This window comes from Perca fluviatilis, chromosome 5 (genome assembly GCF_010015445.1).
Source record: "Perca fluviatilis chromosome 5, GENO_Pfluv_1.0, whole genome shotgun sequence".
NCBI classification, from domain to species: domain Eukaryota; kingdom Metazoa; phylum Chordata; class Actinopteri; order Perciformes; family Percidae; genus Perca; species Perca fluviatilis.
In genome coordinates, this window is record NC_053116.1 from 20,472,591 (window position 1) to 20,498,891 (window position 26,301).

General features: G+C 41.0%; 1 protein-coding gene across 2 annotated transcripts in view; it reads left to right on the forward strand.

Moving 5' to 3' along the window:
• LOC120559772 (chemokine-like protein TAFA-2) overlaps positions 1-26,301 on the forward strand; it is an 86,535-nt gene that overhangs the window by 26,620 nt on the left and 33,614 nt on the right. For both annotated transcript variants that reach the window (XM_039801770.1, XM_039801769.1), the window contains exon 2: positions 18,153-18,253. In XM_039801770.1, the coding sequence (XP_039657704.1) occupies positions 18,154-18,253 (100 nt within the window). In that variant the 5' untranslated portion in view covers position 18,153. The remainder of the gene's footprint in view (positions 1-18,152; positions 18,254-26,301) is intronic.

Consider the following 26,301-nt stretch of genomic DNA (forward strand, 5'->3'; position numbering starts at 1 on the left):
GCAGTTTTATCTGCATGAATAAAAAAATGTATTGGTTTATATTTGGAAGATTATAAAACTTTTTTTTCTCAAACATGTCACGTCCTTTTGTCGACGATCCCATTGATGAAAAAGCTGTATTAATTCACAGAGAGTTTACGTCGGTATTGAGTCCCGACTATAGATTTATTTTCATTTCCACATAACCGATTTGAGAGGTATTTTTTATCACAGTCCATTAGATATGTAGATACCTTATCCATCCTCATATCACTAACATCAACCATCGTGGACAGGCTTTAACATCCCAGCATATTCTTTGTATCGCATTACGTTTTTTGCAAACAGCAGTTTTCTTAACAACAGTGTAGCGGATCATACTGTAGGCTAATAGGCTAAGCCACTGTATGCAGAGCAATCAGAAAAGTGTGACTCGCTCTGAAACGTTTTTTAAACTTTTTTGTAGTGTTCCCTGGACAGTAGAGCCATTAAAAAGAAATACATCATTATACATTATAGTTCTGTGAATGATCATGGTGCTGCAGCCTCAGAATGGGATTAGTATAGTTTACTTTTTCGCCCGCAGGATTGCACCTAAATGAAATTATAGGTGTAGGCCTAATACAATTCCAGTTTTCACCAGTAATATTATAAGTTAACTGTGATTAAATATGAAATTAATACACTGTGAATGTGTAGCTACGCATTGACTCGAGCAGCAATTTTCTCCCACACCAATTCTCTCTCTTTTGCAGCAGCAGCCGCTGTCTTGCTTTTTTAACGAAACACATCGCTGTTTGTGCGCATGAGTATTTCCGCCGACCCGTTTGTTTGTGGTTGTTACCATGGTGAATCGTAGAATCATGCTTCATTCATACTGCCTTTTGTGCACGCGCGTAACCCTGAGTGAACATACTCCGAGTTGATTGAACCAACTCATATCAGCTGTTCTGGAACCGAAAACTCAGAGTTTCCCATCTCACGGTAGGTTTCCACACAACGAAATTTCGCTTTGCTCTCATTGAGGTTGAATGGAGACGAAATTCGCCCTGATTGAGCGAGATGAGAGCGAATCGCCGAGGGGAGCGAAATAAAGTTGACGAAAGTTTAACTTTATTCAAATGAGGACCACTCGAGAACCAATCAGGTCCGTGTGTTTGTGTTTGGAGGCGGGAGTTACAAAAAAAGTCTGACAAAGATGGCGGAGGTTATCAGCGCCGTATCATGAAAAGTTTTATGTGATTAAGATGTTTCTACACAAACATCGGTACTTCTATCAACACAAATTGTGTTTTATATGACACACGAACTTAGTTAGGGCACATACACCACTAAATAGATCACTGTATATGTTAGTTTAAACACTCAAACTTTTCAGCTAGCCGACAGGCTAATCGCTAGCATGTTCGGACATTGGATTTCATTGTAGCCTAGCCAGGCAGCTAGCTAGCTAGCCTACTTGTGCATTTGTTTGATTACATGTTTTGTTGGCGAATATTGACACTTGTAGCAACACGGATTGTTGTTTATATGTCACACAAACTTAAACAGGGCAAACACACCACCAAATAGACCACTGTAAATAGTTTAAACACTCAAAATGATTCAGCTAGCCGACAGGTCAACCGCTTGCATTTTCGGACATTGCATTTCATTGTAAGCATAGCAAGGCAGCTAGGCTACATAGCCAGGTTACCAGAGCATTTATGAGCTAACATTTTACCGATGGTTTGCTGCTGTGCATTTTTACCGCCCCTGTCTTCTGACAGCCCGGGACATTTAAAAAAATGTTGCGGACTTGCGTGTTGTTTTCACAACCACGCCCCCGAGGCAAACTTTCGTTGGCCGAAATTCGCGAGGTATTTCGCTGTGTGGAACCCTACCGTTAGGGTAAATCAACTCAGACATCAGGGTTAGACTCAGAGTTTGTTAAACCTCCTACCTGGAACGGACCCCAAGAGTTATGTTACCATAGAAACGCTGATGTCATGCCAACAGAGATTTTGTGTACATACTGTTATGACCCCACCTCTGCAGTGCAGGGGAGGTTCCTCCTACAGGCAGAGGGTCGTTAGTGATTGGAATCACCTGGGCTCAGCGTATTTAAGCTGTTGCTAACCACTCTGTTTTCTCTCTCTGCTCCTCCAGGAATGAACCTGTTTTCGTTTGTTCCTTTATAGTTTTACTTAGTTTCTACTCAGTCATTTACACCCATACAGATTCACTCATCCATGCACTTTACATACACCTTACATTATGACATTCTCACACCTCATTCCCTTTTTCTTTGTTTAAAGTTAATAGTTTTGATTTACAATAAAGTATCTTTTTGGTGTCCCCTCATTTTCTTTGCCACAGGCCATGAGCTGGTTTGTGACAATTCATATTGACAACTCCTTCTTTGCTTTTCTCTGCAGTATTTCCATTTTATTATTTAAGATTAAGACATACTTTATTGATCCTTTATTGAAGGGGAAATTACATTTTTTCACTATGTTTTGTTATGGGTTAGGGTTAGGCCCAGGACCTATACATGCACTAATGGAGAAATGTCAGAGTGAGAGGTGTAAGGAATTATATCTAAAATAAGGCCCTAAGGCCTGTCAAATCTGACTCCATAATTTATCAATTCCCACGTCTTCTTTCATCGGATTTACATTTGCCAGAACACAAGGATTAATCTGAGACTAAGAGTTCAGTTAAGCAAGTTTACTCTACAGTCCAGCATTTAAGTTACAACTCTGTCAAATTATGAACCACGTATTAACATTTCCCTCATGTTTTATATCTTTCTTGAAGAGGCGTCATCCTTCTCTCTCAGTCCCGTCCCCTGGCAGATCCTCCAGCCCTCACACGCACACCATCCCTCCGCATGCTCAAAAGCTCATACATGCATAGAAAAAGGAAGAAAAACCTGACATCCTTGGATACGTACATGTAAACAAAATTATATAGTACACACAGAGGCACACATACCTATAGCCACAAGCACACACAGTTCTGTTTTACTAATAGTGTGGCCAGTGATCTAACCATTCCTTATGAGGCCTGTCTAGTGCAAATTATTCTGAGCTGTAGAATGAGACACACAAAATCCTTTCCCAAGTCTATACATGGTGCAAGGAATACATCTTTAGTACTGAAATAACACATCTAGTTTATAAAAATATTTCTACAGGGGGCTGCCCATGACCCCGAGCAGTTACGGGTTTGGTTCCTTGATCAAGGGCACCTTGGCAGTGCCCAGGACGTGAACTGGCACCTCTCTAGCTATCAGAACACACTCCGTACTTGGTCCGCACGGAGACTTGAACCGGGGACCCTACAGTCGCTACAGATTGATGTACTGCCACCCCCGAATTTGTCTCAAAGCATCCAGTTTATTGTTTTATCTGTGCGGCTTCAGTACCAGACACAGAACAGAAGTGCTCTTGATAAAGGCCTGTCCTAAATACAGAATTTGTTTCAGTTCACACAGCAACCCACCTTTTTATTGTCATGATTCATCACCTCTGCAGTAATCTGCATCTGTTCTCACATTTTATATTATATTTTTTGCACACATCCCACTGCTTCTTGTTATTGCCTCAGTAACGTTTAACAAACTTGCACAGCTGAAACATTAACGTATGAAGACAGTTGCCATTTCCCTTCCTAGATACTTCCTAGGTGCTATGGGGACTGTTAGCATAGCTATTTTTGAGTGATGAGCGTGTGGGTGTGTCTGTGTGTGTGTGTGTGTGTCAGCCTCTTACACATGGGCCTACTGGGACCACCCTAGCAGATGCTTCATGTACAAAATTATGCATTTAGGGCAGAGAAATAGGTCTGAACCAGGGGAGTTTAGGAGAATTACAAAATGAGACCAGAAAGGACTAAAGCCATCAGTGAGACGCTCCGTTGTGATCTCTCACTAAACTCCTGGCCTGTATGTTAATCTGTCAAAGAAGAAGAGATGAAAAAAGAAAGGAAAGAAAGGAAGGAAGGAAGGAAGGGAGAGAAGATGCACCAATGCCCTTTTACCATCTCCCTTTCACTTTTCCCTTCTTTAAAGGGAAACTTCACCGATTAGCATTAAGCTTTGTATCAGTAGAAACCTGGTAGTATTTTTGAATGACCATGCTTTCCTCCCTCATGTCCCCCTGAGAGGGGAGATCTCTGTATTGTGGGTCTGGAAAAAAGCCTCAGATGACGCAAAATGACGATTTTTGCGTCATCTGAGTTTTTTTTGCCCAGAGGCAAAAGACTACAGCCTGTATTAGGAGCCACTTCCGCATAGCCCAAAGGGGTTGGACTGTCGGCTTTTTCCGGAGATTGCCGAGGAAAAAACGAGTGTCAGCCATCTTGAATCCTCGCTTAGCTTCTCAGCAGGAGCAGAAACTGTTCATCCCGACGGAAATTTTAGAACAACAATTATGTGCATTCAAACTACCACACACGTGTACCATCGGGATACATTGGAACACATCAGAGAATATGCAGGACACTTTATTACAGACGCAATACTCGACACACTACGCGAGCTTTGCCTGCACGGAGACCAGCGGTGGTGCTCGATTCCTGTGGCCGGTAAAGTGACCTCATCAGCGGGGAGCGTTGAACGAATGTGCCGGTGGAAAGCTAACGCTAGCCAGCCATCTGTTCACCAATCCTGCTTGCAAGTGTCCGCTCATTAAACAAACTGGACTACATCCAACTTCAACGAAACTCCCAACGTGAGTTCAGAGACTGCTGTGCTGTGTTTTTGTTGTTGTGGAAATATTGCTGTGGACAATCCAGCCTGTTGCTCTGTCACCGGGTAAGACTACTAGTGGAGGTGGGCTGTGTTACCCCGGACTGCCTGTTGCAGAAATGGGGTGATTTGTATCCAACTAACTGCTAACTGCTGGTGGAGTTTGTGACTGTAAAATGCCGACAATTCTAGCTACATCACACGCAAATGTACGGCTGTGTTTATACTCGATGTTTATACCACAGCCCACCAAGAGCTAATGCTAGTAGCTATGTGTTAGCCTTCTTTTATTACATGGCTTGGTTGAATTCTATTGTAGAATGCGGTCTGTTATTTCTTGATAACAGACCGTTGCTAAGGATAACACACCGTTGCCATGCATAGCAGAGCGTTGCCATGGACACAGTTCTGTTCACTCTGGAGCTATCAATCAATCTGCTGAAAGAAGTCCGGATAATGTATCAGCTGTGGCCAAAAAAAAGCATGTTTTAAATGTGTAACACCACTTGAGCCACGGTGAAACGTTTTTTCGTGTATATGGTTGAAATGACAATAAAACACACTTGTTGAGTTGATCGTCTCACTGTCTGTCTGTAAAGGGTAGGCGTGGCTTGGGAGTGGCCTCATACAGCAGCAAAGCAAGTGCATTCTGAGATTTGGTGTCTTTCATCCATATGAGCGAAAAACACATTTTCTGGCTTATCTCGGCCTAGAAGGCACCAATTTCAATTTTCTTTTCACATTTCTACTACATAGTGACCCAATTTAAAGATATATTCAGCTTTCCAGCGGTGAAATTTCCCTTTAAGTATTCATTAAACTGAGGCAGAAATTTCTAAGGGCAGCTTGGACAGTAATCATTACCTCCTGCCTCTTATCTACTTACATCACTGATAATTAGGGGTGTGCAAAAAAATGTATTTACATTTGAATCGCGATTCAAGCTCTACTGATTCAAAATTGATTCATAGAATTCCATTTTTTTTATTTATTATATTTATTAATTGTATGTCTACTGCAATCACATGGGAAAAGTAACTACATTTACATACTGTGAATCGTTTTTTTAATCAAGAATTGTTTTTGAATTGAAAATTGATTTTGAATTGAATCTTGAGCCTGAAAATCGATATTGAATCGAATCGTGACATTTTCTGAATCGTGCACCCCTACTGATAATCATCTCTTTCTTTCTAAAATGAAAAAACAACAGGAAAAGTGGATTGTTGACTCCCTTAATACACTTTTAACCTGCTCCATCGCTTTCTCTCTCTCAACCACATTTTTTCTTCATAAACTATAACCAGCAGCGTTGGCAGCCCTCCACTGACACACATGGACGAATCCAGTTCTGGATGAAGTTTTTCATGCTCAGAGTGAACATTCTTGAGGTTCCCACATGGCAGCAGCTCGTGGTATAACCCAACATGATTTGAAACAAAATATTGCGTGCGAGTTTGCCACACTGAGTCCTCTCTATGTGCTTTTGAGTGTGTGTTTTCTCCAGTGGCAGGTGTTGGTTTCAAAGTGTCTAAGAGTGCTGTCCTGCAGGGATGAACTCTAAATGATCTCTAAGTCTGTGTGTGTGTGTGTGTGTGTGTGTGTGTGTGTGTGTGTGTGTGTGTGTGTGTGTGTGTGTGTATATGTTCTTATAGGCCACTTCAATTCGTAATCTCCAATGAGTAACATGAGAGATGTCCTCTAAGCAGGCTGTGTGTTTTTGTGTGTGTGTTTAACCTGGCACCTGATTGAAGCATTTCATCAAAAATCACATTGCAAATGCAAATAGGAATAACCTGCTGACTCTATGACAACATCATATTTCATGTGTACATCACTCGACAGGAATGATCCAAAGATACTCACCACTGGGCATCTGGATAGCTCAGTTGGTAGAGCAGGCGCCCATATATAGAGGTTTACTCGACGCAGCGGACCCAGGTTCGACTCGAACCTGCGGCCCTTTGCTGCATTTCATTCCCCCCTTTCTCTCCCCTTTCATTTCTTCAGCTGTCCTGTCATTAAAGGCCTAAAAATGCCTAAAAAATAATCTTTAAAAAAAAGATACTTATCACTATTGGAATCTAGAAACGATAAATACGATAAAAAAAACGTTCCCGGAACTGCAGCGTACTTCTCACATGCCAAATTGAGGCCTTTCTAAAAAACAACAACGTATTTTCTAACTTACAATAACAACATATTACCTGTTACCATACCATTACCTAATAGCTATTACCATACCCCTGCCAGGCCAGACAAATATTTTCTTATGCCAAGAATAACGCCAAATATCCACTGTGTTTCCCCTATATTTCCAGGTCTTAATCAATTAATTCAAAATCTAAGGATATTCAATTTATAATGTACAATTATAATTAAAATATACAAGTTAAATCAGAGAAAAAACAGCAAATCCTCACATTTAAGAAGCTGGAACCAGAGAATGTTTTTGCTTAATTTCATTTTCAAAGAATATTAATTCATTAACTAATCATGAGTCTAATATGAAGATACATGTAGGGAAATTGACCAGCAAAGCATTCCTGTCAATGATTAGGAAAGTAATGAGTGGAAGCAGAAGAGAGAAAGAGAGAGAGAGAGAGAGAGAGAGAGAGAGAGAGAGAGAGAGAGAGAGAGAGAGAGAGAGAGAGAGAGAGAGAAATGGACGGGGAGCAGAGACAGAATCTAAATATACCAGCTGAGGGCGGTGGAGAGGAGAAAAAGCACCAGTCCTCTGAAAATCACAGTTTGATGAAAAATTAAGTTAGGAGGCACGGGAGAGAGGAAAGCAGAGAAAGAAAGAAAGAGGAGAGGAAGGGAGAGAGAGGGAAAGTGCTTTTACCGCCGGTCACTTTTACCTGCCTGTCTGGGAGATGGACAGATGAAATCAGACTCCTATTAAAGTGTGCTGGAAAAGTAGAACCTGCATTCTTCCTCTGTCAGTGAGTTCAGAAACAAGGAAGCTTAGCTGCACCCTTTTTCCTTCACAGTCCAGGAATATATCCTAAAGCATCTGAGCATCTACTGTTTTTATACTCTTTGATGAGACTTTTACTGAACTGCCTCAATTCCTAATGTTGCTTGCTCAGCAACATCATCAGAAAAAATGTTTTACTTTTAACGGTTGTTCTTATTCTCTGCAGAACAACCATTATATTTGTCAACAAAAGCTTATAGCATTGGGATGGATTTCCACTTTGCTAGCAGTTAGATAATCCCAGCCAAAAGGCTACGAAAGTTAAAAAACTGGATTGCAATTGAATTAAAGAAGCCATTTCTTCCCCCCTGGATTATTTTTTCGTCGGTGCTCTCCCATGCCTGACGCTACCCTCTCTCCCCGCGTCAGGGACCACATAGTGGAAGCCATTTGCATTTCTCTTTAATATAATTCTAACGCTTCAAGAGATCCCTACTTTGCATTTGTTTATTTAGTTCAAAGTGTTTTTTGTCATTGCCCAAAAACCTTGCAGAAAATTGAAGTGTATTCAAAATGTGATAGATAAATATGAGAGTGGTGTGCTGTGTATTCTATGGAGAGGGGACATTGATGTTATTTTTGCAGTCTTAAGCCAGTTTATAGCTATCGTGTAGCTCGCGCCTGTAGGTGAGGGTTGGCAATTCTCTTTTTCTTTTATTGTCTGATGCTGTTGGACTTGTGGGTGATAGAAAGGCTCAGACAACATAACTGCGTTTACCACCTGGATCTGGACTGTCAGCAGATGCACTCTGCAGTTGTTTCTGTATGTGTGTGTGTGTGTGTCTTTGTGTGTGTTTGACCTGGGGATGTTTTAGGGGTGGCTGTGTCGTGTGTGGACGATGGATCTGTAGTGACATCAGGATTTTTTTCGCGGTACAGTGGTTCTCCAGGTTAGCACAGAGAGCGGCAGACAGACAGAGCAAAGAGGAAGGGAGATAGATGGAGTGTGACACCCTTGGGTCGAATCAAGCTTTAGGGATGTGTTGGGGACACACATGTAGCAAACAAAAGCTGATTTGAAAGATGGGAATGTCAAATTTGGGATGTGCACTCTGCCGAAGTTTTAGAATACAGTTAACAAGTGAAAAAGTGATAAGAGGCTGAGGATTGTTGGAGGAGAGGGACAAAAGCGCTTCCCACTCCTTATTTTCTCTCCCTTTTCTTTCCAACCTTCTCCCTATTTCCCCGCAACTCACACATACACCCCCACCCACCAACCCACACCCAGACACAGTTTGTGCAATGCTTGTTAAATTGGAGGCTTAATTTGGAGCCTCTGGCTTTCTCCACAGGTCACATGGAGTGAGTTTATCCACAAAGGCCAAACTGTGGATTTCATTAATGAAACACACATGAGACACACTCTCATGTACATACACACACATACGCTCCCGGCAGGATCAGGGAGGCCTAATCAAGCCAAAACCTCCCGAGGTTGCAATTAGGTTTGGAGAGCCACAGTTCTAACTCAAGCTACAAAACAAACCCATCCATTAAGTCACAAGAATACACAGATTTACTCTGACAAATCATCATGCTGTTGTGTTCCATCCATTCACATTCATCCACTGCTGTGTGCCAATTTAGCCACTACACCTTTATTGTACCACTGCAGAAATTAAGTACAGGTGAAAGAAACACACATACACACACCTGCAACTTTTCATGGCTTATTTTCTTCTAGTATAGCAAGTATAGTGTCCTCTTATTCAAGTTACCTGAGGTTTTGACCTTTAAAGTTGACCTGTTTGGCACAAATAAGTATGTGTGTGTGTGTGTGTGTGTGTGTGTGTGTGTGTGTGTGTGCGCGTTCGTGCGTGCGTGCGTGCGTGCGTGCATGCGTGCCTGCGTGCCTGCGTGTGTGTGCAAGTGTTTGTCTCACCCAGTTTGAGCAAAATTTAAGTTTACTTATAAACATATAGAAATATCAGCTATTTGTGTAACTTTCTGAAACCATCGATCAGACATTCACACTCACTTCATGCTGTGATTGGTCAGCTGTGTGGAGTTGAGAAAAGAGTCAGGGTTTGAACTTCTCTCTCTAGCTCTCTTTTTTGCATTATTGACACAACTATTTCACTTTTCATGTGAACAACCGAGTGCAACACTTGCACTTTTCCGGGGGAGACTGTCTCAAAATGAGCACCTGGACTAAAGCGGGGTTGTGACTGACCACCAAATGAAGCTCAGCGCAAATTCTTTCAGGAAGACGTCATTACCCCAGTCACTACTCCATTCTTAAATCAAATCAGCTGTTCAAGAAGTGACGTGTCAGTTAAACCAATCAGACTCGACAACGAGATTCAAGGGCCAATCACAGCCTTACAACTCTGCTTTAAATCTGTTCTCTCCTTGTGCTGTCAGCTGTCGTTTCAGGCAAAGCGCCGCCCTCCCCTCCCCTGCCTCCTCCGGTGGTAGTTGTGTTTCTCCCGGCTGACCGCTCCGTTGCCTCTTCGGTCCAGTCTCTGGTCTCTTCAACGCCGCCACCAGTGTCTGGCCTCCATCGGGGGTTATGTTCCTATTCCCTACCCCTTTAAGAAGATTAATTCGATGGAGTCCAATCTCCAAAAGACTTTGTACATTCAATATCATACAGTTGTACAATAAATATTTTTGCATATCTGCAAACGAAGTCTCTCCTGATTGAACTGACAGACTCACGTTGCCATCCCGAGAGCCATGCAGCTTTAGCGTATAGCTAAAAGCAACTAACAGTTAGTTAGACTAACCATCTGGTTGGGTTTTCTCCAGCTCCAGTACATTCACAAGATGTAATCTATTAATTGATGGGGAAAAAGTAACAAGCTGTAAAATATTTGGAACTACCAACCAATGTGCCAGCCAAGTAATAGCTGAGTCTCGATACCAACTGACACAAAACTCCTTTTGTGGCCTTATTGAGAACCTTTGTTTCCTTTCCTCTCCTCCATCCTTGTACCGTTCTCTTTGGTTCTTCACTTTCCTTCTATGCACTTGTCCCCTTTCATCTTTCCTTTCTACCTTCTCCGTCACCTTTCAGTTCCTTTCTGCTACCCTCTTGACAATATCAGACAATATCTTCCATTTTCTTTTGATACCACTACGTTGAATAGCACAGCAAGCTACGGTGAGTATCCTGATGACCTTAGCCACAGTGCCAGTTGGTCAGAGATAGTTTTCTCTCTGTTGAATTCTTAGGATTAATAAGTTCCATATATATTGTTGCTAATTCATAGTGATACAAATGTTCATCTCATGCACAAAGACAGAGAAACATACACAAACACGGTAACAGCTTGTAGGGATCAACGGCTTCACCACTAATTGGTAGAGAAGTCTTTTCTCACATTTAATGATAAAATTACACCCAACACAATATAACACAATATAGCACTGGAAACATTTTAGAGTGCTTTCACACCTTTAGTGAAATTTGGAAAGGAAACAACTTAAACATTGTTATCTTTTAGTTCTGGTCCAGGAGGTCATGTTTTTACAAACCAACCAAGAGTAGTACACATGAAGTTATAGAGTCTTACATGTACGACAGGGTGGTTTTATTGATTGCCATCCTGCATCATCAGGACCATCTGTGGTATAAATCAAATTTGATTATGAGCATTATTAGTATTATGCAAATCGACCGCAAGTTATAAATAATGACTCAGAGGTAGAAGCAGGATGAAAAAGAGGCGTCTTGTACAGCAATATGGGGTCACTATTAGGGATGCACCAAATCCAGATTTTTGGGGTTCGGCCGAATACCGAATCCACTGGTTAAGATTCTGCCGAAACCGAATACCGAATCCTACTCCCATCCTCAGTCCATTAACACAGTAAGCACATTAATGAAGTAAATAACATCCACAGCCTCTAAAATAGTTAAATGTAACAACTTAATGTTGAATTCACATGCTCTTTTCACATCATAGGAAAGCACATCGCTATCGCCAGATGAGTGACAATTTAGTTTGGCAAATTTTCGCTAACCAGTGTATGATGAAGGCATGTTGGGTGGGTGAAATTAGAAAGCTAACATTAGCTAACGAGCAGAAGCCGGCCGTTCGGTCGCTCCGCTCCCACTGTAGGGAGACTCATTTGCCAAGAGAACAGCTGACAGCCCAGGAGAGGCACTGTCTGGTTAACACAAGTTTTTAGCTGTGACTGTCCTTCCTTTGCCGTACCTGGGGTTGCTGCGTTTTGGCTCCTGTCTGTGGATTCCTTCATGCACGGCTCGTATTCTTTCGGATGTTTCACGTGCAGGTGTTTTGGCAGCAGCGATGTTGTGTGTTGTTTGGGGTCCTTGCCGCCAAGGAACAGGTCGGCACAGCGTGTTGGCCGTGTGGCTTGGCTTGGGTCGCCTTCTTTTGGCTGGGGGTGCTGCCCGGTGGTGCTTTTTGTGCTCGCGAGTTCCATTTTCACTTTCTCACAGCCTACTGCAAAATTACTTACAGAAGGCCCCAAACCAGTTAATATGCATCTCCACTGTATAGCCTACTACTGACTTACAGTGTAGGCTACGTCTACATCAGAGGAAGACATTATGCTACTATATTTACCTGACAGAAAGCTGCAGATTCACAAAATATCTATATATATATATATATATATATATATATATATAATGGACTCATGGCAGTGTGCTACTCAACTGGCCCGTTGAGAGCTAATCAGCACCTATCTGCGTTCATCAACTACCAGAACCGGACCGTGTGTGTGTGTGTGTTTGTGTGTGTGTGCGTGCGGCAAGAGAGAGGGAGAGAGAGAGAGAGAGAGAAACGTTGTCTTGTGTCGAATGATTGTTGGATGGATTTGATTATTATTATATATATATATAATATATATTCGGTATTTTGGCGACGGTAATGTTATTAGTGTTGTAAGTTAGCAGTAGATTTAATTAACCCAGGGTGAGTCTGATGAAAGCTGATTTAGCTACCCGTTTCGGCTCTGAGATTTTCTCGCATTGCACAGCGCTGTGAAGGAATAATCTCCAAGATTACATTATGTTCTGCCAGCTCACAGCAATTTAATACAATAGCAGGAAAAGAGTCCCCCCCCCGCTGTTGTAAAGTGTTCTGCATGTGCCGTCTGGGTGTGATGTGCAGGTTACCTTCCCCCCAAACACGCCCCCAAACACGGACACACATATACAGATACGTCTCGCTGCCACTTGTTGTCTGTGGTTGTGCTTTGCACTTCTGAAGCGAGTCATCCAGTGGAGATTGACCGGCAGGTAAACGCAGACCTCTAGATACTGCCGCCATTCTGCATAAACGGCAGTACAGAAAATCATACTTTCCCTCAAATTACCAGCTAACACTTGGTTGGCATAATGCTGAACAATACATTTTAGGCAAATCCAATTTTCAAGCTATTTTAATATACACAGTGCCATGGATATGCATTGTTAAGCCTGACAGGTCTTGACAGGTTCCCACGCCTCTAAAGCATCCGCTGCTTTATCGTCAATTTTTAAATAAATGGGACTATAATTTACAAAATGAACATCATGCTGTATTGGAGATGACTTGAAATTAGCAATAAAGGCCATGCACTCATTATGAAAATGTTTACTGAGGTAATAAATCAAGTGAGAAGAAGACTTCTATAGAAACTGAGGTTTTATTTGCAACCAGTGGAGTCATCCCCTTATGGAAATTAGATAGAATGCAGAACGGTGCTAGCCTGGAAATTCAGACCCAAATCCGAAAGATTAAGGGTCTGGCAATGAGTAATGAAAATGGCCCAACTCGAGGGGCAGCACCAAGCATGCATTTGAAAATCTCACTGCACGCAATTGGATAACGCTACGACCAATCACAACAATACACAAGGTGACGTATCCATACACTTAGCTACCAGCGGAGCTAACTGGTAGATTAAACTCTTGCCGTATCCGGTCGGCAAAACAGCAAATACATCCTTCTTGCACAGAAACAATTTGAGCGCCGTCTTCTGTTCCTCTTTTAGATAAAAAGCCAAGTCTAACTCGTTCATTGTAGCGGCCAAAGCCGTTTCAAACAACTAGTGTTCATCCATAGCCATCTTGTAATGTTTACTAATGACTTTGACGTCGCAGCGCTGTCGTCATCTGTTTAGCTTGCCTCTGGCCCGCCTATATCAGATACACCGATGTGATTGGTGCAGCTCAGCTAGAACTCTCGCGAGAACTCTGGATTTCCAGGGTAGAATGGTGCAGGTGCAGGTTTTGAAAGCTTTCAAACCAGACCAATTGAACACAGAGCACTAAATGCACTAGCGTTTGTTTTAACCAAACCAAACAAATACTGTAAAGTGTGAAAGTACCCTCAAAGTGGTTTATACTCTAGCGGTGCAACCTGCTGCCTCAAAACAATTTACTCTCTCTCACAAATTGCTTCACTGACACAGATTGAAACCATTTCTCAATATTAAAAAACACAGATTCAGGTAATAATATGGTCACACTATACATCTTCTGACAGCAAACCCACTTCATGTCAATTGCCACAGAAACTGATAGAGAGAGAACAGGCATCCCATTTTCCAAATGGCGCATATGTCATGGAATGGAAACTCCTTGAATATTAATGCATTTCCACTACATTTTTCTCATCGACCGTTGGGAGATCAACCAGAGCTCATATGCCCGTGAGATGTCTGTCCGGCTTTAGCTGAGATGCATTCAAACACGCGCACACGCACACAAATACAGACTGGCGATATAGAGGAGAAGCTGATCAGCAGCATAGTGCGGGGAAGGCATTCCAATGGGACTAATTAAAGGGATGGAACAGACTGCAGAACTCATCGGAGACCACCACTCTTTCTCCAACTCTATTGCTTTCTCCTCTAGCTCTTCCTTTCTCTCTTGCTCCTGTGTTCGGTTAATGAAAGCTATATTATCAAGGGTTACAGGATCCAATGCTGCTATCTATCTACCTTTTCATATCAGCGTATATGCTCCAAGTAGTTGACATCTACAGTACCTGAAGGGGCTGCATGCAGACATTTTCTCAACATGTATGCATGGGAACAGCATGCAGACAGATGTAATCAAGTGTGAACACAATTGTTCTCAAGTAGTTAGCATGCAATCAGTTTTCAAATAGTTATTTTGTTTTATCAAAAAAAGTGTCTGTTTGTGAGTTTGTGCAGATATGTGTGTGTGTGTGTGTGTGTGTGTGTGTGTGTGTGTGTGTGTGTGTGTGTGTGTGTGTGGCGTGCGTGCACAAGTCACCATCGGTTGCTGAGTTTGATACTGATGGAGAGTCAAGCTGTTAAGATGCTATTGATCAGAACCCTGTGTTCCTGAGCAGGCAGACAGACAGACAGACACACACACACACACACACACACACACACACACACACACACACACACACACACACACACACACACTCACTCCCCCCTCCTTTTTCTCTCTCTTTTTTCCTGCTCCTTTCTGAATCCATTTCTATATCGCACACCCACTCATTTCTGCGGCAGACAGACCAAACAACCAGCCAAAATAAAGTGGCACTGCATCATCACAAACACTGCTGTGTGTCTAAATGAGCTGGAGAGAAAGCAGGCCGCGTCTCTGCTTTGTCTCCTAATTATTTACTACTAGCAGAGCATAGGTGTGGACAGGAGGAAGAGGAGGAGGGAGGGTGGGAGGAGAGGATATAGGAGTGAGGATGAATGCGAGAAAAGACAAAAACCGACAATAACGCGTGTATGTGTATGATTCTCTGTGTGTTTGATGCCCTCTAACCAGAGAAAGCCTTGGCTCAGCTGTCTGGCTTTGCAGCTTCTCCTCGCTCTAGAAATGCATGGCTGCATAGTCAGATGACTCACACACCCAGAACTCAAGCCGGGCTTGACACACACACACACACACACACACACACACACACACACACGAACACATGCACAAATAAACAGAGCAGCACATACTGAGACCCAACCAGGCATGTGTATAATCTCATCTGCACTGAGTTAATCTGCACAGACTCTCACACAAACCTGGAAAGTTTGTTTTGTGTTACTTACATCATCACATATCTGCTCAAAAGTATTTCACACTTTTTTTTTTCCTTTGCCACACCTTTGCTGGCTCACTGGAAAAGTAAATCAACCACCATAAAAAGTATTGAAAGAGTGACGTCACATTAAATCCACTTTTTGAGTTATTATATCACACTTCCCAGTCTAGTGTGCATTGTAATGACAGCCTTATGTTTTTCTAGAAAAAAATGACTAATGTTGCAAAAATAAAAAAATTAATGAAGTACAAGGCAACATCATGTTCACTCCAATCTGGGCTTCACATCAAGAAATCTAAAGGCAAAAATCCACTCTTGGAGGTGCAAAGACATCAATACACAATACAGAGTAGTTGTTCCCCTGCAAATCTACATCCTACCGATTACTCAGATGTACCCACTTCCTGTTTATTTTCATGTTGACATGGTGTGTTCAAGCTAAAAAGGGTTGTAAAGTTTCTCTTAATTTTGTATCTTAGTCTCACATGTTTGCTTTTGCTTCGAGAGCCTCCTGCAGTTATGTATTCACACACTTGCTTGAATGCCTTCCAATATTCCATCCAGATTCTGTGTAGTAATAATATTTAAAATGTGCATTATTCCATCTATCTTCTCTCTCCAAGGATCATCTCTCTCTCCTGCCAACACACACACACACACACACACACACACACACACACACACACACACACACACACACACACACACACACACACAGACACACACAAACACACACTGCACTTCATTCCCTCAAAGGAGTAAATAGGATGGTATTGAGACATTAGTTAGAGTTATGGGGGGCACCTCGCCACTGCAGCAAAATGTTATAGGGCCCATAGGCTGATGATACCACTGTCTCCCTATCTGTGATACAGTCCTGGACACAGACACGCACAAACACAAACACAAACACACACACACACACACACACACACACACACACACACACACACACACTTGCTTATTGACAAAAAACAGTTTCCGTGGTGGAGAAAGCGAGTGTGTTTGTCTGTTGTGCAAGTTTCCGTCCTACTCGGTGCTCAGAATACAAAGTGCTTTAATCATATGCATCCCTGCTCACCACTTCGATGCAAACACCTGCCAGCATTTGCACAAAGAGAGGGACACGATCAAAAGATTGTGTGTATTTGAGTGTTTCTTCATCATTGTTTGCATCCTATTCCTAGAGTAATATAATGAACAAATAAAATCCATTATTAAAATTACATTGCTGACTAATAATAAAACTGAATTCTGGGTTGGTTTAGTTTTTTTTATTAGACTGTTTTTATTAGCCTTTTGTTCTTTTATTATAAAAATGCATTATTGTTTTCATTAAAAGCTTTATTGTCTTGTTTGTGAGTTTTTGTGTGCATCAGACAGACATTTGTCAGACCTGAGAAGGGTTGTAAAAGCTTTTCACTGCTTTGGTTTGGATTACAGTACTCTTTACTCTCAACATATGCTATCTATTTGTAACCATCCAAATATACAAACACATACACAGTAGTTAATCACTGGACAGCAATGATGTAGACCATATCAACAGAACTTGGCTCATCTTTGTTTTTGACATTGTTTTCCTGTTTGCTGCCAAGATAGAGAATTAAACAGAGTTTCCAAACCTACAAGTAATGATAGTTTCCTAACTTCATCCTTCATCCCTCTGTTTCTCTTTCCTTGTCTCTCCCTCTCTCTCTGAGTTACCATCTCCCTTTCTGTTTTGAATGTATTTGCAGTAAATAATATTTTTTTCGGGTTTATTATTCTTTTCTGTATTGTAGGGTATGTGTGAATGTCTATATGTTTTTATCTTAGACAGTTGTCTAAGGTTTAAACATTTGTGCTTTAACAAGACGAAAGAGTCTACAGCCGTGCTATTGGCTCTGTGAGATTGGTGATGCTCACAATGACAATGCTAACATAATGTTTACTATGTTAACAGTCTTAGTTCAGCTTGTTATCATGCTAACATTAGCACTAAACACAACATACAGCTGAGGCTGGTGGGAATGTTATTAGTTTTGCATGTCATTAAACAAAGAATTTTGACCTGATGATGGCGCTATATAAAAAGTCAGAGAATCACCAACATTATTACAATTTGATTTGGAGGGAACATGAATGAATCCATCCAATAGTCGAGATATTTCACTCAAAGCCACAAATGTCAAGCTCCCTGTGGCGCTAGAGGAAAAGTCAGGGGTCGCTTAAATTATTAGAATTCATTGTCTGGGAATCACAAATGTCTGTACAAAATACAAAATTTTGTTCCAATCAATGAAGGAGATGTAGAGATATTGCACTGTCAACGGATCACCAGTCATTAGGATTTATCTTGCTAGCATGACTAAAAAAGCTGTAATAGGGAACATATCTGCATTTACATAGGCCTAACACCAACAGTTGACAAAAGTCATGCAATGTACAATGTACTCTTTTGTTTATGTGTGTTTTTGTTTCTCTCTGGCAGAATGCGGGAACGGGGTCCTAGCATTTGCGGAGTAGGTGTGTGGAGCCTACTGCTGTCCCTCTGTCTGGCCTCCCTCACACAGGCACACAGGAGCCACACAGGTAGGTAGATGTATGTCCAATCATGTGTGTGTTTGTTTGTGTGTGTGTACAGTACATATTCCTGTCACTTGGTCAGTGTATGTGGGCAGCATTCATGGTATTGTATATATAATGCATTACCACTGCAGACAATTTCTTTTCACGTGTTGTAAAGTTGGAATGAATAGGCCATGTGCCACCCGAAGGAATGCAGAGGTCGGATTCACAATAAAATATGAGACACACAGAGGCTGGTTGCCAAAAAGAACACACAAAAAGTTATTTAATAAAAGGAAGGGGAATATGAGTAATCCAACAAGAAAGGTCTTTTCAGTTCAGGGGCTTTCACGTCTTTGCAGTCCCCATCAGAGTGGGGTGTCTTTCCAAAATGCCGGTAGGTTACAGCACACATAGCGAGCAGTAAGCCTGATTAGAAATCCCTGGCTGCGTGATACCCCTCCCATGTGAGCCAAGTGGCTGAGTCACTAGCATGATTGAGCCCAGAGGCCTTTTACTGCTTTCCAGTTCATTTCTCATGTGAAGGTTGGGTATCTTTGCCTCTCGGCTTTACAATGATCACCTGTGTGTGACACTGAAAATTACCTTCCTTTGAGAAAAAAAGCTTTCATAGAGAGCATACGTACCTGCTACCTGTATACGAATACAAGCCTTTTATGTGCTGGAGGTCGTGTTGTTTACTTACATACAGTCCTGGGTGGAAGTATGAATATGAACGCCTCTGTGTATCTATGTGAAGCTTTTAATTTTTAGAATATGTTGAAAATGTGTCAGAGGTCAAACTACATGTTAATTATTTTTTGGCTGTATGTCATGCATTTCATTATCATGTGATAATTTTGTTGCAGTAACTGTATATAAACAATAGAGTAAATTGACAGTAAGTAAGGTACACCTCGCTACAACCAATGCTATCCAATACAATAAACCTAGAATAAATGCAATCTTCATGAAACTTACACTCAGTGGCCACTTTATTAGGTATACCTTTATACAGTACATTCAAATACAACTGAAGTTTTAATTAAATATTCCATCCATCCATCCATCTTCTTCTGCTTATCCGGTGTTGGGTCGCGGGGGGAGCAGCTCCAGCAGGGGACCCCAAACTTCCCTTTCCCGAGCCACATTAACCAGCTCTGACTGGGGGATCCCAAGGCGTTCCCAGGCCAGGTTGGAGATATAATCCCTCCACCTAGTCCTGGGTCTTCCCCGAGGCCTCCTCCCAGCTGGACGTGCCTGGAACACCTCCCTAGGGAGGCGCCCAGGGGGCATCCTTACCAGATGCCCAAACCACCTCAACTGGCTCCTTTCGACGTGAATAATTAAATATTGTTTTTAATTAAATATTTTAACATTAAGGTTATGGCTGGTGATGGTATTGTACTGGACTGCATTATATTCAGAGGTGTTTTTAATATTCTGCCCCTCTCTTGTATGTAAATATGGAGGACAAAAAAAACCCACCTCTCATTCATTGTAGTTGTAAATGAACAAAAGGAGTTTGAAATGAATCTGTTGTGGGACAGGGAGCCAGTGGAGGTGTCATTACATTATACTGTACTAAAAGATATTTCAAATATTTTATCCAACCATATTACGCCAATGGCGGTGGATAAAATCAATCTGTCTGTCTTCTGATTAATAAAAACAAAAACCCATGTGTTGATTACATCAGCCGAAATTGCACCTGAAGCCATGTGGTCCTCCTCCAAGTCACTTTTGCAACAAAGATGCAGAAATGTTACAGACATGGTCAATAAGCCAGTAAATGATTGAACCCTGCTCCTTCATACTTGTGGAGCAAAAAGAAGACAGAACCAGGGATGTGACTAACATGCTAAAAAACATATCTGACCAAAATAAGTAATGGACAATGACAAATCACCTAAGGATACGACCAAGAAGTGATGATAGTAGATCTTGTCTTTGGTTTAACTACATATGAAAGGCAGTGATGGCCTGAAAATGTTAAGCTCCGCCTTTGGCTTTCATGTTGTGATAAAGTGGCGTACACCAGCTTCCCTTCATCTGAACTGGTTGTCTTTGTCATTGTTGATACAGTGTGTCTAACGTCACTGATGCCAAAGATATTTATACTACAGTCAGTGTATTGTGTGTCTCAACATCTGCCTTGGACGGTTGTTCCATTAGTGGATGACTCAAAGGGAAAATGATTGATGAGTTTGAGTCTCTTCTTTAATTCTTTAGAAACAACGCAGCGTCTCAGACGGATCATGAGGGTCGTTTTTGTGTGTGTGTGTGTACAGTATGCGTGTCCTTGCTGAAATGCGAGTACCTACAACCACGTCTTTGTATGTGTGTGTGTGTTCTTTCTGTTTGTGTCTAAGATTGTCTCTGCTGTTGTCTTACTGCCAGGCATTATTTCCTCCTCTCAGAGAGAGATTTTTGACAAGGCAAGGACAAACATTTTCATAAATGAAAGGATGGTGAAAAAACATGGAGAAAGGACGGAGATGCTCTCTTATTGTGGTGCATCACCGGGCTTTTAGTGAAGTGCTGAGGTCTGCACAAAGCAACGAAAACACTGAAACCACCGGGTGAGAGACATGAATGGCAAAGTCACAAGATTAGAAAAAGTTTAGCAGTTTTGCCTTTGTGTCATTGAAGATTGTGTCATGGTTATTTTATCATACTATCCTCTGAAATAGTGGCAGTAATCTTGGTGTCGGTATTTTAGTTTGACACAGTTTTGTGTGTGTGATTGGGCATGTGTTCCGTCTGTGTGCTCCCGTTAATGGGTGATTGATTGTAGAATAAGTTGTAATTAGGGAGTTACAGCATTATCCAGTTGCAAGTTGTCTGAGTTGGAAAAAACAGACGAGTAATCAGATAATTACTAAATACGATCCCTTAGGTCACTCCAAGGTTGACGCTCATACACACGCATGCATGCATGCACGCATTCAAGCACACACACGGCATGTAAATAAAACTTAATTGTAATATAATTGGGCTGAGGGAGTGACTTAAGTCATTAAATTCAGCTCTGATGAAAATGGTAGCCTACTGCATGATGGTTGCTGACATTACATTCTCCTCTCCTCCTTTCCTTTCTATAACTTAACTCTATTTGTAGCTGTGTTTATACCAAAGATAGTGATGTATGTACGTTAGGGCTGGGTGATATATTGAATTCATTCAGTTGAATATTATATTTGTTTTTGCACAATTTGTTAAATGTCTACATCTTGAAAATCAAGTTATTATTAAGATGCACAAAAATGTTAGTTTTAGTCAAAAAGTAATGTAGATGATAGCGGTCTTCATTGTTTGTCCTGAGTCACTAGAGTCTGTGAAGTGAATAGTTACAATACGTGTGCATCTGCTGCAGATTATGAGACTCCAGGTGTCTAATTGACAGGAATAGACTGAAAAAAGACACTGATCTGAGCTCAGTTTGCGTGTTATCGCTTGATAAGAGGTAAAGCCAAACAGCTGACTGCAGATATCCTGATTTTAAGAAACCCAAACAGCAAGAGCAAATTAATTGTGTGCAGATTTTAATGCTCCGTCTGTGCTAAAACTGATAATTAATGCCCATGCTAATTTAACTGACAGCCAATAGCTGTATATTAACCTGCATTTCTTTTATATTATTATTATTATTATTATTATTATTATTATTATTATTATTATTATTATATTATTCTTGCTCGACTGTAGTCCTAAAAAGATATTTTTCAATCATGTTTTAGTTTTCCTGCATTTTGCAGGGAAAAATGAATTACCCATCATCATTTCATTATTTTGTGTGTGTGTGTGTGTGTGTGTGTGTGTGTGTGTGTGTGTGTGTGTGTGTGTGCGTGCGTGCGATCTTGCCACCAGCTCAATAGGTAAGTGCTGACAAGACAGCTGTGGCGACCTCAGGAGGAAAGTCGAGGGGGCTGAGAAGTGGCAAAAGAAGTCTCAGCATGCGTATGTGTGTGTGTACGTGCCTGCCTAGCTTCTGCTCACCTTTTCTTCAGATTTTTATCTCTCAAGCCAGAACAGAAAAAGATGCCTCTCCTTTGCCATCCGTGCCTCTCCATCTGTTAAACCATCCATTCTCCTGTCTTTTTCTCTTATTCACATGATTTTTCACTACAGAACTGTTTGAAAATTACAGGCTTTATACCCAGACCACAGAGCTCTGACACTCTTAGTGGACTACAGATCTCCTGCAATGAAGAGATCTTATTTGTAGATAATGTCTTGGACCATGGTTAAACGTCTCAGTGGATTTGCCAATAGTCTTGGAAAAACAGCTTGGCTTGGATTTTGAATTAACAGCGATTATGCTGATCACTTTACCACACACTGTTGAGTCATTGATTCTCAGTCTATAGGCTGCAATTCCCATACATCGACACTGATTAGAGGCTGGTAAGAATTGAACTTACTCTGAAAGGCTTTCTCTCTGCCAAGCAGTAGAAACTGAGATGTAAGGACAAATATGTTTAGGTATGCTAAGATGCATGTGCTAAACCACTCTCACACAAGCTCAGAGGGACATGTGCAGTCAGTCAGGCACACACACAGGCTTTCAGTAAATGCACACAGTATGACACACACAAACACGCTTACATGCGTGCCCACTCAAAGAGGCTCTCTAGTGTGATGTGCAGAGACAGGCTGTCTGCTTTCCTTAAAGGCTACTCCACAGTGCACTCCATGTTTGGTGTACAACACGGCTCCATATGGTGAAATTTGTCATGCTGACAAGCATTCCCTACCACTTTTAATTCACCGGTCAAGAGATGCAGAGAGCGTGTTTATGTTCATGTATGTGAAAAAGAGAAAGAGAGGCCACATTAATGAAATCAACTAACTATTAGGAGTTAGACAGATAATCAAAATAGTAAATTTTTGTCACTCAGTTTTGCAATTCTTCTTGGAAAAACCACCACAACATACAGAGGAATTACGTTCATATTGCACCTCACGATTTACGTCGAATTAATGTTGAGTGTTAATGCAGGAAGTAGTAAGGGTGTTGAGATCGGGGTGGTGGACAGGAGGTACATCCAACTTTTATTCAGGAGACTGGAGTTAATGTTCACCTTTTTATTAATAGTAACCACCATCTTTCCAGATGTAGTTTCCAATATTGAATAAAGCGACAATTGTAAAAACTTTGGCATTGGATGTAAAGAAACGTTGCCAAACGTAAACCGGGGTTTGCAGAATATCGATGTGCTTGTCTGATGATAGGGATGAGATGAAGTGTGTTGTTCTGTGGTGCTGAAGAGGAGAGGTTTCCCTTTTTTACTGCAGACATTTGAATTGTGCTGCTGTTTTGGCAATTCAGCGTTTTGCCAGTTCATGGCTGTGACATTTGAATGATGAGTTTGTGTGTGTGTAAAGAATGCTCAGACTCCGTGCACATTGGTACTACACACTGTGTTGTGTGTATAATATACTCTTTCAAGCTCTTCCACCTACAGCAAATACATATGGTATGTCATTTGTTACTTTAAAAAAGCAATGTTCAAAAACGAGAGATACTAAAATCCAGCTACTCTTGCCTTGCGGCAATATAAAGATAAGCTTTTGCTATTCACACAATAAAGCAGTTCATATAAACAAATAGAAAAGAAATTGCCTTCATTGAGTGTCATGAACCTCCATACAATATAAGGAGCATGACAGGAGATAAGAATTACAACTAGGGTGTGAAAGTAACAGTAAAATGGCAGTAAGGGCATGTGAGTGGTGTAGAATTTAGAAAGGGATTTGATTTGATCACTCAAAAGTGAGTGTGACTTTTACAGCATGGAGTCTCTTGGGAACCACATGTGTCATGGCATACTACGTGCTATACTGCTATGAGGACTGTTTGCCTTCATCCACACCTCCCGTACCTGTGGTGCCAGATCAGGTGACGGGGGCCGAGGGAGAAATTTATAAATTAGACTGTAAACCCGCAATCTTAGCAATGTTTTTGCCAATTCATAGTAAACACACACCTTAGACCCATACTATTGTTCTGGTAGCTACTACTGTACAACTCACCAGCTAATAAAGTCAAGTGCAGCTTTACAACAAGAGAACAGAGATTTTTGAAACAGTATATACCCCCAAATTAGTTTTATAATACAAATAAGACATATTTTTGACTGAACCAAAAGATAGCGAAAATAATACAGGGATAGAAGAAAAGAACTAAAAAAATAATCTTCATTTCACTGTTTATTTAAAATGTATTGTAGCTTATCCCAAAGTGCATGCCTCAAGAAACCCCAGGGCAAGATCATATCATCTTATTAATAAAACAGGTGACATTAACTACAATTAATGTAAATATGATACATACAGTTACATTGTAAACAAAAGAAAAAAGACAATAACAAAATTGCCATTTTAAAAACCCAGTTAACTACACAAACACGGCACCCCTTCTGCCATGCAGTACATATACTCAATTACTGTATTACTGTACTGTACTGAGGTACTTGTATTTTACTTGAGTATTTATCCTATTTGTGCTACTGTATACTTTTACTCCACTACATTTCCAAGGAAAATATTGTACTTTTCACTCCACTGTCATTTTACAGCTATAGTTACTGGTTACTTTGCAGATTACAATTCTACATTCAAAACACATGATGATAAGTTGTATTGTTAAAGATTAAACCAGTGGTTCCAGTGGGGGGGTATCTGTAGCAGGAAAAGTTAACCCTCTCCTTGATTTTATGTTGTTTATGGAGAACGAGAAACAGGAAATGAGTAGGGGGAAATGCAACGCTACCAAGTCACAGCTGAGCAACGTGTGTCGGCGCAACATGTAGTTAAATTTTTCGAGAGGTGCATGTCAGGCTATGGCGTAGGGTCCGTGTCTCCACATACGTAGCCACGGATTGTTATGTTTGAGATGTCAATGTTGTTCGGAGCAGTTCAACCAATAAGACATTTTCCCTAACAATCTCTCAGATGGTTTCATCTAAATAAGATGCCAAAAGATGTCCAATTATCCAATATTTCACAAAAAAAGAAAAGTTTAGCTGAAAGTCCCAAAAACAGATTTGTGTACCCTTTGGAGGGGCCTGATCCTCAGGTTTGGAACCACTGGACCTACCTAACTACCTATACGTATTTAGTTAAAACTTTAGTAGTAATATAATCACCATACCAACAACAAACCCATGCATCTGTATTCTTTTGTTTGAGCTGATGGGCCATTTAAACGTCATCAGTCTCCATCTCTATAGTGCTGCCTTCCATGTCTATAGCAGCAAAGACACACATACATATACGCATCCCCCCACACACCATACACAGCCAGGTAGCCTATCTAATAGCTTGAACCCACACAAAACTGGTATACTCTTAGCAATGCTACTTTTTTATATTTAAAATATATTTATTTTCACGCTGCCACTCTATGTGCTGTATGTAACTTAGTTCAGTACACACTAAGTCATGGAGGTTATTGTGAGCAACTGATATTTTACACATATGAAAGGATGAATACTGTCGGCCTACATATCTTAGCGTGATTAAGTGATTTTAAGTGTATGTGAGTGAATATTGGCATGCAAATAAGTTTCTGTGTCCCATTCATTGTCTTGATGCATGGTACGGCCATCATGGAAATGCATCAATTTGGCTGCGGGGAGAGGCAGAGGAGAGTATAGACGGGAATTAGCGCTTCTCCTAGCGACTAAAAGGGGTGATTTTTTTGTGAAAAAAACATCTATTTAGTTTTCTAAATGTTTTACTATCATTATGACAATAAAGTAATGTGCAGAATAGAAATTTAGGAAAAGTTAAGGCAGGAGGGAAACATTTGTTTTAAACCACTGCCGCTGTGGTTTAAATCATTTTTTTAAGCACTATTATGTTGTACACTTGAAGGTAAATTTTTCAAAGTAATTCACAACAATACAGGTACACTGTGGTATGAGAAAAACAATGTAACAGACACAATAATGGAAATTTTCCCTTAGCCATGAGGAACTAAGGACCAGAGGTGTATAAAGTACTAGAGACCCATACTTGAGTAAAAGTACAAGTGCTCAATCAAAAAAGTGACTTGAGTAGAAGTA